Source organism: Merops nubicus, unplaced genomic scaffold, assembly GCF_000691845.1.
Source record: "Merops nubicus isolate BGI_N331 unplaced genomic scaffold, ASM69184v1 scaffold69, whole genome shotgun sequence".
NCBI lineage: Eukaryota > Metazoa > Chordata > Aves > Coraciiformes > Meropidae > Merops > Merops nubicus.
The window spans coordinates 1-11,407 of record NW_008631404.1 but is presented as its reverse complement, the minus strand read 5'-3'; the positions used below and the strand labels follow the sequence as shown (position 1 = coordinate 11,407).

General features: G+C 47.3%; 1 protein-coding gene across 1 annotated transcript in view; it reads right to left on the bottom strand.

Annotated features, from left to right (window-relative positions):
- The window catches only part of CIDEA (cell death-inducing DFFA-like effector a), a gene marked incomplete at its 5' end in the record, with an annotated part of 10,072 nt that extends 495 nt beyond the window's left edge, over window positions 1-9,577 (bottom strand). The window contains 4 exons of the mRNA XM_008947524.1: window positions 2,759-2,940; window positions 6,264-6,410; window positions 6,755-6,911; window positions 9,559-9,577. Of these exons, the coding sequence (XP_008945772.1) occupies window positions 2,759-2,940; window positions 6,264-6,410; window positions 6,755-6,911; window positions 9,559-9,577 (505 nt within the window). The remainder of the gene's footprint in view (window positions 1-2,758; window positions 2,941-6,263; window positions 6,411-6,754; window positions 6,912-9,558) is intronic.
- Window positions 9,578-11,407: the final 1,830 nt, after the last annotated feature.

Here is an 11,407-nt window from a genome sequence, read left to right as displayed (position 1 = left end):
CTGCAGCATGAATCCACCTCACATCTCACCTTTAGGCAATTCCCTAACACAACACTGCCTGTATCTCCAAGCTACAGATCAAACTTGATTAGATCTGAAGCTGAGCAATCCCCTTACAGTGGATGCCCAACACAAAACAAATGCAGCCAGGCAAATTAATGCTGCCCAAGCTGAAGCCTTGAGAATTCTCAGTTCACAGCTACTCTGTTTTTTAAAGACTTGATAAATTTCAGCATTCAAATTCACAATATCATGTGAGAGTCATCAGAGAACCATAACATAAGAACAGGTAAACATCAGAGGACTACAATATAAACTGTGGATCATCACAGGGGAATAGTGATTGTGATATTTGAATGGTCATTTATTCAACTTAGTTATGGCTGCATCTGCCTTCCATTCTCCATGAAGCAATGGGGGCACACTGCTAAGAGCTATACTCAAGCCTCTTCCCCCAAAAGCTACACAAGCTCTCACAAGCAAGAATGGGGAAGTGGTACACAAGAACTGGAACCATTCCAAAACTGGAAAGGGATCAGTTTCTGAAGATGCAGAAACCAGACCAGCCTTCTGCTTCTGCAAACAAGGGGGAAGATTTTCTGAATTCATGTCTGAGAAAACACAGCTGTGAACACTCTGCTGCTGTTTGCTTCTCCTTGGAGCTCTAGCAAAGAAGGCAAAGTCTTCTTCCTACAAATTCCTGTTTTTCCACTGATGAAAGGTTTGCAGTCCAAATCCAATGCTTCAAAGGAGTAGAATACCCTGTACTTAGAGCCTGGGAAGCCTTTAAAACACACAGTACCCTGATTCATGCTTCCCACACGTACACCATTGCAGCATGTCAGACAGAGGCCAAGGAGCTTCTCAGTTGTACAGAAAGCTGCACCTGGTAGCAAGCTTCTGAGCAGCTGCAGTGTGTCACTTGCACACGAGAGCAGTTGTCACTTCAGCCAGGCAGCAAGTTATTTGTTGAAGCAGACACTTGATCCTTCAGTTGGCCACCAGAGGGGAAATGCACTCAGAGCTGGCAGGCTTCATGCCCCTCCCACAGGAACAACTGCAGCACTTGAGCCCTTTCCCTGCACGCTCCGCAGGTGGGCTCAGGGAGAGGGCAGAGTGAGCCATGTGGAACTCCTCAGCAGAGGGACTACCCCAGGGAGCCAACACCATCCCTCTCCAGTTTCAACAGCAAGCTGAGACAGGACATCTCATTGCTGTGCTGGGGAGTACCCCAGGTTATCTCTACTGTCACCCCTGTTCTTTGCTAGCAGACTGTTCTCCCACCCCTCACACTGGCACTTGCCTTGCAGCTCAACTCTAACCTACCAGTGTTCCAGAACTCCACAGCTACTTCAGCTGTTTGCCAGCCTCACTCCTCTCTCACCAGCTGCCCTGTGTTGGCAGGGAGGCAGGACTGTCACTTCAAACTCTCCTTAGCAGTGCAAGTTCCAGTGCTGCTACTCATCTCCACAGCAGACAGCCAGATATCAGAGTTTGTTCTGGCTCAAGAGACTTGACAAAACACAGACACTGGAGGAATGCAGCTGCTCAAGGGTAAATCTTTGCTCTGCAGAAACCCTAAAGAAGCCTGTGCTACAGTGGGGGTAGCACAGAGCTGGATAATCACTGCAGCATGACCAGAGGAAGACAAGATGATGTAGGTGAGATGAATCATCTCTGTGTCACACCTCTTGTAGCCTGAAAGATTAAGCAAGGGACCACCTAAGAGTGGAAGAGGTCAGCCTGAAAGACAGGGAACAAGATTATACAGTTAACACCTACACCATGAGACGAGGGGCCACTTGAAGACTTCAAAGACTACACGTTGCTCAGGGGAAGTGAAATACATCTGTCTGTTCTGTGTAGAGCAGACCCCATCCTCAAGTCTGTAGCAACACTACACCCTTGTGCCTCAACCAGAATTTGAGAGGTCAGCTTGGGAAATTCAGTGCTGCAGCTTAAACAGGTGTCAGAGTTTAAGCAAACAGTGCCTCTGTGAAGGTGTTAGAACTCAAAAGAAGTTTTCTTCAGTTAGGGCAGGACACAGTTGGTTTTGACAAGGCACAGACTTTCACCACACTGTTGACAGGACAGATACTATTTTTCCCCTACATAAGACAGTATTTCCCAACTGCCAGTTCTACCAAACTCACAACCCACCCCAGGTCAGCCCTGCAGGAGACAGTGGTCCTTGTGAGGCTCTGGCAGTCTTAGAGGCTAGTCAGCTTAAAGAACATCAGAGTTCCACTACAGGTGACAAATGCACATCAGACAGCAGAGTGCCCCATCTCTTCCATCTTCCTTTGCCTCCCTGTAGCTCAGGTGGTGAATTTGGCAGCCAGGTTTTGCAAAGTCTGAGCAAGCTTTAAGGCCTCTGTCGTTAAATTTCTCTCATTTCATCCCCTTGAAGTCCCCCTGCAAAAAAAGAGTCCAATGCTTCTTCCTCAGCCTCCTGCACACTTCAAACCTATCAAAGAAATCTAGGGAAATTCTGTCAGGAAAACAAGGAGAAAACACCCCTACAGTAAACAGAACCTGGTAAGATTTTTGCCTTGGGGGAAATTTAAGATTCCACCATAAAAAGCTAGAGGAGTGTTTTGCAAGCCAGCTATCCACCTAACAAAGGAAGATCCAGCATATTGGCCACTACCTAAGAACTAATAAAATCCCTGAGGTTATAAAGACACCTGCTCCACAGAAGCAGCAGACAGACTTGTCAGGAACACAGAGGCCTGGCCAGGAGTGGGAGCGTACTCACCGCAGAACGCTTTTTGCCCCCATGCATTTGATGTCATAGGAGACAGAGTAGATCTCATAGAAAGTTGCCTTGATGTTTAAGCAGCCAATGAAATCCTTTGGGTTCAGCTTGTACAGATCAAAGGTGACATTGGCTACTCCCATCTTCTTCTTGCGCCTCACGGTGGCCACTCCATTTCTTGTCTGCTTTAGAGAAAGGGAGAGAGACAGTTGGTACCACGAGCAAACTACAGCAAGGCAATTATTACCCATGCAGCTCTTCAGAAGCAGCCTGGTTATTCCAGTCCTGGGACTAGTTTTCAATCAATTCTAAGGGCCACAAAGATGAGCAGTGGGCTAGGACACAAGGACAGGCTGAGAGAGTTGGGGTTGTTCAGCCTAGAGAAGGCTCCAGGACCACCTTATTGGGGCCTTTCAGTATCTAAAGGGGGCCTACAAGAAAGCTGGGGAGGGACTTGTTACAAGAGCTTGTAGTGATGAGAGGTAATAGCTTTAAACTGGAACAGGGTAGATCTAGATGAGAAATTAGGAAGAAGTTTTTCACAGTGAGGGTGGTGAGACACTGGCACAGGTTGCCCAGAAAGGTTGTAGATGCCCCATCCCTGGAAGCATTCAAAACCAGGTTGGATGGGGCTCTGAGCAACCTGCTCTAGTGGGAGGTGTCCCTGCCCATGGCAGAGGGGTTGTAACTAGATGCTCCTTAAGATTCCTTCCAACCCAACCCACTCTGGGATTCTATGATGAAAAGTATTAGCATGCAGAAAACCAAGCCTGTAGCTTACATAATTTTGTTCAATTCCTGACCAGGCTTCTGCAGCTATTCCAAACAGACACAGAAGTTCTAGAGTGACATAGTGTCTCCTGAATATTTATTTCCAGTAATACAGCTGCTTCTTCAGAGTATACTGAAGGCACAGGTAGTGATGTTGGACAGTGTTCCTGCCATTTAATTATCCCGGCATGTTCCAGCTGCCAGCTGAGGCAGCACAGTTAGTCCACACTGAAACAGGCCTCCAAACAACCAGAATGACATCAGGTCCACTTAGGAAGGACCACAATACTGCTGAGCACTCTTACAGATAGCTGCAAAGATGATGTGTGAAGAGCTAGGGTCTCATTTCAAATCCTGCCTCATAACACCTTTTTCTTCCTGCTAAAGCATCTGGAGGGAACCACTACTGATTAGGCCCAGGGTTTAATCACAGAATGGTTTGAAGACACCTCTAAAGTTCACCTAGTCTAACCCCCTTGGAGTGAGCAGGGACATCTGCAACAAGAGCAGGTTGCTCAGAGCCCCATCCAACCTGACCTCCTGACCTGGAATGATTCCAGGGATGAGGCTTCTACCACCTCTCTGGGCAATCTGGGACAGGGGCTCACCACTATCAGTGTCAAAAGTTTCCTCCTTCCATGTAGTTTAAATCTCCCCTCTTTTAGTTTAAAACCATCACCCCTTGTCCTGTCACAACAGACCCTGCCAAAAAGTCTGTCCCCAGCTTGCTGATAGGCCCCCTTTAAGCCCTGGCAGCCCCCAGCAGGTCTCCCCAGCTGGAGCCTTCTCCTCTCAGCTGCCCCAGCCCAACTCTCTCCTGCTGGGCTCCCAGCAGAGGGGTTCCCCCCTCGGGGCATTGCTGGGGCTCCTCTGGCCCCACTCCAGCAGGTCCCTGGCTCTGCTGTGCTGAGGACTCCAGAGCTGCCCCAGCACTGCAGGGGGGTCTCCCAGAGCTGGCAGAGGGGCAGGATCCCCTCCCTGCCCTGCTGCCCACACTGCTGGGGGGGCAGCCCAAGATATGGTTAATATTGAGTTTAAGACAAAAAGCAATGGGTAGGAGTATGGAAAGTCATCTTCCACCTTAAATCCAGCCTCCTTTATTGAAAGCAGCCCTTGTCTGCTTCAAGGCTGACACTGATGCTTTCAGGACTTGCACCAGGAATAAACAAACCAGAGAACAGGCAGACCCATATCTACAGAGACCTCTAGTGGATACTGTCCTCAGCACATTCCACTCCAGGTTAATGACTTGGCAGCTGCCCAGCTCCTCTTGGCACGCTAAGTGAAGCAATCAGGTTGGGTAAGACTGGGCCTCCTTTGTCCTGGGTCACCCCTTCACTCAGAGCTATCCTGCAGCAGACCAAGTCAAACCCTGCAGCACAGCACCAGCCAGCAATTTTATGCCCATTTTACCTTGATGGCCTCTAAGCTCCAGCAACAGGACCCCCTATCAACAGCAGCTTGGACACCTACCAGTAGCTGTTATGCTTGGCATTGGTGCCCAGAATGTTTGGATACAGCAGGATGGGGGCTTGTGCTACACTCCAGAGGATTTGTGAGGCTGCAGCAAGTCCTTCTGCTGTCAGTCAGCACATCCTGAAAAGGGGCAACGTTCAAACTTGTTCTTCTGCCATGCCAGGCAGGACATAGGGCAGCAGGGAGAGGAGTAAGGTGGAGTCATACCCAGGCTGCACATCTTCTGCTCCCCTGCAGCTTGTGGCCCAGATACAGCAGACTGAAAAGCCCATGAGGCATCTTTGGGCAAAAAAAGCACTGTGTGCTCACAGCCCAGAAGCCAACAGCACCCTAAAGCAACCTGCTCTAGTTGGAACTGCCCCTGCTCAGTGCAGGGGGGCTGGACTAGATGGCCTTCACAGGTCCCTTCCCACCCAAATTGTTCTATGATCCTGCAAAAAACGTACAAACTGCCCATAGTGCAACAGCAGGCTGAGAAACCAGGGCCCACACGAGCGAGGCATCTGTGTAGGAACAGAACATCAGGCCTGCTTACAGCTCCTCAGCCAGCTCTGCACCAGGCAGAGGTAACTGACATTAGCTTTCTAGCAACAACCATTTAGTGGAAAGACAATTAGGAGTTTGACTCTATCTTATTAATGTCCAGATGACTATTCCCCCACAAAACCACAAACTGGATGCAGAGCTGACATGATCAGAAGGCTAAAGCTAGCCAATCTTAATTGCTCTTCAGTACCTTGAAACATGCAGACTAACATTAAGTTTTGATGACAAGTTTGAGCTGTTTGCAGGATTAAACCCAGGCATTTTCCTAACCTTCACTAAACCATTACTCCATTTACAAGGCAAAATTTGTTTTACATTGCTTAATTTGTTATTTTTCTCTTCTCTAAAAGCTAACCTGTAAAGACATTGTACTTTTACCTGCATGCAGTCAAAGTCCTAATTTTCTTTATATTACAAGAAGGCTCAAGATTTCTTAGGCTTTTCAAAAGCAGGGGATTTCCCCTATAATTCTTTTCAGCTATAAGGTTTCATTTCAGCTCTTGGCAGATCTTTGCCAACAGTACTATGCCCAAGCAAGGGATAAAGCAAAAAATGAACTTGATTTGTCCTCCAGGAAAGCTCAACAAGGAGCTGATACTTTTGCATTCTTTAGGGGAAGTTTTCTTCCTCTTCTCCTATCTTGCTAACAATTTTAGCTGCCACAGACATTCTTCCGTCCCTTACTATTCAAGTGAGACTGGTCAGCACTTACTTGTGTCCATTTCTGTCCTTGTTCTAGAACCATGAAGTGTGTATTATCATCCAGGGACCTGAAGAACTCTTCTGTGTCCACGACCGTGCCATCTTCCTCCAACACCAGAGTGACTATTCCAGCAGATATAAGGAATGCATCTAAAGTCTGAAAAAAAGGAGTAGATTTTAACATTCAAAAAAGGGCCCACCACTTCATATTAAAACTTGCTGATAGAATCACAGAGTCATTCAGGTTGGAAAAGGCCTCTAAGACCACCAACCCCACACTACCACGACCACTAAACCACATCCCAAGTGACACATCCACATGTTTTCCAAGCCCCTCCAGGGACGGTGACTTCACCACCTCCCTGGGCAGTCATCTGAGATGCTCTCCTGAATTTCCCCAGTGATGATCTGCAGAAGAACAAAAGCCTGTGGGTTGCCTTTCTGGGATACTCCACTACAGAAGTGAAGTATCTTCAGCCAGAGAGGGGATGTTTGCTGTACCTTGCTGATGAGCTCTTGTAGGCTGCTTGCAACGATTCCCTTCCGGCTGCTCCGGGAGGCGTTGGACACACGGAAGGGTCTCCCTGCAGGCATGAGAGGAGGGAACAGGGTCTGTTTTGTTACTGCTCCCACAGACGCTCCCATGGATACCAAAGATCTAAGACAAATAAAAATTCAGTGTAGTTATAACAACAGTCACATCAAGTACTCTGAGAAGGTTGAGTTCAGTGATGTAAGCACCTGACAAGAGTAATTCACAGGTCACGTTGGAGTTTGCTTTCATAGCCCTACAGACATAACCTCTGAACCTTCTCTTGTCAGTGATAATGGAAAACAACTCTAAAATTAAAGACATTTCCAACAGATGTGGGCCACCTCTAGCTCAGCTGATGTCAAGTTCACTACCACAGTGGAGATGACAGGTTTTCCTACTGAATTGGAAAAGCAGCAGCTTTCACTGCATTCGGCCACTTAGATCGTGGTCTTTACCTGCAAGACAGACACTCAATGAGGTCACACACAAGACTAATTTCAACTAATTTAAGATATGAGTTTGCTTTAGGAAGACTGAACATAGAATCATAATGGCTGGAAAAGACATCTAAGATCACCAAGTCCAACCATCAACCCAGCACTACCATGACCACTAAACCATGTCCTCAAATGCCACATCCACACGTTTTTAGAACCCCTCCAGGGATGGTGACTCCACCACCTCCCTGGGCAGCCTGTTCCAGTGCATGACAACCCTTTTGGTAAGTAAATTTTTTCTCATATCCAACCTAAACCTCCCCTGGCACAATTTGAGGCTGTTTCTTCCTGCCCTATCACTTGTTACATGGGAGAACAGACTGAACCCCACCTTGCTACAACCTCCTAAACAAGGCCTCCCCTCAGCCCCCTCTTCTCCAGGCCCAACCCCCCCAGACCCCTCAGCTGCTCCTCACAAGCCATGTTCCCCAGAGCCCTCACCAGCTTCACTGCCCTTCTCTGGACCCACTCCAGCCCCTCAGGGTCTTTCTTTTCACGTGGGGGGTGTGTGTGAATAGTTATGCCTGACTTCCAAACAGCCAAAGCACTACCTTGTAAACAAATCCACAGCCTATCAAACTTCATCTGGTTTTGAAGGATCACAAAATAAGACTTGTTTGTGCCCTGATGTATCAAGCCAAGTCAGACAAAATGAAAAGGAAGTTCAAGGGACATAAATGCCTAGTGTTGGAGCATGCTGCCAGAGAGGCCAGGAGAATTCAAACACTTCTAGAAGAGGTGTTAAGTTTCCCTGGGTGATCCCATGTTTCAGTACCAACTGTTGAGGTTCCCTTAGCAAACTGAGCATGAACAGTGGCAACAGCCTGCTCCAACCTACACCTTTTCCTGCCAAATTACAGCCAGCTTCCCAAAAATCACCCTCTGCACGCCACCTGGAAAGGACTGATCTCCAACAAGTCTTTTAAAGGGAAGCAATATTTCTCCTCCCACATTCCTGGACTTTACCCCCTGGATACCTTTGCTCTGTAACACTGAATTGCACAGGGGTGGAAAAGGGAGATATCCCTGTTTTGTTCTCCCACACAGGTGTACAGTCAGCTTTCTGTAGGAAAACCTGTTCTCAGACACTTTCACAGAGGGGGAGGGAGTGAACTGGCAGTCTCTTTCTGCAGCCAGAGAGTGAATACAGGAAAACTCTTAGAACAAGGATATAGTATATAGTTACTCAACTAATAATGTCCTGTTCACACCTTTAATGCTACCCCACATTGGCCAGGGAGAATAACTATCTCTTCCAAACCTCTTTAAGCATAGAAAGGAATTTTTGTGACTGAGCAGGTAGTATTTCAGCAATGACTTTACCCCCTGCTCTCATTCTAACCACTCTTCTACAGGGCTTTGGACTATCACCCTTCCTCTGCAGATCAGAGTTTACCTCCCTCCAAAACTCCTCAGTACTACTGGATTATTTTTTTTTAAAAATGGATCAGGATGTTCAACAGTTTTATTCTAGCTCAAGCTAAAACCTTCCTGGTAGTGCTGTCTAGACACTGTGTCCCTGGCTTTCAGCAGCTTGCATATACACACATGGCTGGTGGAAATCTCCCTCCCTCCTGTAACAAGGCTGGTGAGGAGGAGCAGTCAGTCCTCAGGAGATGGGCACTGTTTCCAATTAAAGAGTAATAAGCACTTTCCTCCTGGAGAGGGGTCAAAACCAGGGAGGAGGACATGATGACAGAGTAGCACTGCCAAAGACCTTGAAGCTTCACAGAAAGGAAGGGTGCTAGGCCAGGGTGTGCTTGTTAATCTCTCCTGACTAAGACCCCAGTCACCCCGATGGCCCGTGGGCAGCTCCCATTCTGAATCACCCAGCTCTCCTCAGATAAGAAGCCTGCTTATCAGCTTTGGGGCTGGTGACTCCACAGGGCACCCTGATGTCAGAAAACAGCACTCAGGATTCAAGAGATGGTTTCAGATGCCTCCAGAGCCAGTTACACCCTGTTCCCACTCACGCATTTGAGAGCTAGCACACAGAATAGCTCCTGGAGTGGTATGTATGACAGCACTGCCAAGAGTTTTCATTTCTGGGAGGACAAAAAAATACCAGTCCTGTTTGAACAGTTTTCTTTCCTGTTCCTTAAGTGAAGCTGTCATTCACAGAAGACAAAGCATAAGGAAAAAAGCCAGAATGTACACCCTGATGCAGAAGGGAGAGTGTTAGGGGCACAGCTCACAGGGTTGACCCCAGGCATCAGCACAGCCATATTTTGCAGCTCTGAGCAGAAGTTTCTTCAGGATTCCAGATCAATCACCTCACACTGCTGCCTAGTTCTATCAGATGTAAAAAGTCAGAGAAACAAACCCCAGGATTTTCATTAGCTCCACCAGTCACTTGACAGGGATCCAAGTCTTAGGGAGTTATTAAACACTGGTGCCACTTCACCTACATTTCAATAAAACCAGTCAGTATCACCTTTAAACTGGGTTTGCTTATGAAGCAGTGAGCCTGGGCTCCAGTGCTGAGGTTTCAAGTTCACAAGAAGTTCTAGAAACAAAAGCCACTGTGATTTAAAAAAGTCAGAGCATGAACCTTCCATTTCTGGGCCCATTGCTGAAAGCTTGATTTTTCTTTGTTTTCCCTGACACACAAAAGGCCACAGACTCAAACCAGGCCAGCCTATACACAGGGCTCCTAACACGATCTGGTTTTGCTGCAGCTGTCCTCAGAAACCATACAAACCAATTCCTAAAGCAGGGAATTCCTCTGCTACATCTGAGTTACTGAAAATAATCTCCTATTATAAGCTGATCAGGCTAAATCAGGAAACAAGCAGCAGAGAGGAAAGAAACAAGGTGCAGTCAGCTTTATCAGAAAGATGAGTGACATGGCAGATACAGCCAACTCCACTATTGCTTTGTTACTCCTCAAAGTTAAAAGGATGAAGTCCTAGCTCTTCTCTAAAGGAGAGAGGGATCCTCTGTGAGAGGAAAACAAAAACAACTGGAAGAACAAATATCTTCAAACTCTATCATCTTATACAATTTGTTTTCTGTAACCACAGCCTGCTAAAGAGGAACGTGCAGATATTGGCCCAAGCATTCAGTGGAGTCTCCAGGCTGGTGGGACAGAAAAATTAATATTTTTTTTTTGAGGAAAGCCCACCAGTTAAAGTCCTGCCTTGAGCCCTGTACACACATTTCACCCTATCTCTGTTTGCAGTGTTCTTTGTATATTTGTCTAAGAATGTGGTGCAATGATTTTCAGCCACAGTCAGAAAAACCAATGTTGCACAACACAAGTGGCTTCAGAATGTGGCACAGTTTGACTTTTAGGTTAGAGTTCACAGACAGATGACAACAGCAGTAACAGCAAAGCCAAAAAAAGAGTCAGCAGTTAGTCAGGAACCCTGCTAAAACACGAGCTGTAGAGATCTCAGCACCACAGCTAGAAGTAGATGTATTTCTGAGTGGCATACAGAACTACACCTTTCTGGATGTGGTTAGCACACCTGAACTGTAAACAGAGGCCAGGAGTTGTGGTCACGTTGCCACTGAGCACAGCAGCTCCTGCCTACCCCAGGGCTCCACGCCTGCCACACAGGCTCTGGGCACACAGGATGGCAGCTTCACCACCACCGAGCACGGAGCGCATCCCAGCTGGCACTCCTCAGAAGAGAGTCCACACTGCAAAGCTCCTGCTTGCACTTCCCTCAGAAGAACTTCATCTGGAGCTCCAAAGGCTGCAGGAGCACGCCTGCTTGCTTCTCCAACCCAGTGTCCATCGGATTTAAGCTCCTTTTCCCTAAGCCCACCATGACTGGCCCTTATACTGTGCTTGGAAAGCACCTTTTGCCTCTAAAGAGCAGGAGCTGGCAAATGGAGTTAGTCAGACTTGGCTCTTCCTGGGCATCCCATTTTGGGTTGGAAGGGACCTTTAAAGGTCATCTAGTCCAACTACACTGCAGTAAGCAGGGACATCCCCAACTAGAGCAGGTTGCTCAGAGCCTCCTCCAACCTCACCTGGAATGTCTCCAGGTATGGGGCTTCTACCACCTCTCTGGGCAACCTTGTGAGGTTTAAACCAAGAAATTAAAAGATCAGGTGAAAAATGAGCCTTTAGGAGTTTTACTTCATCAGAAAGTTAAACTAAATGCAGTTCTT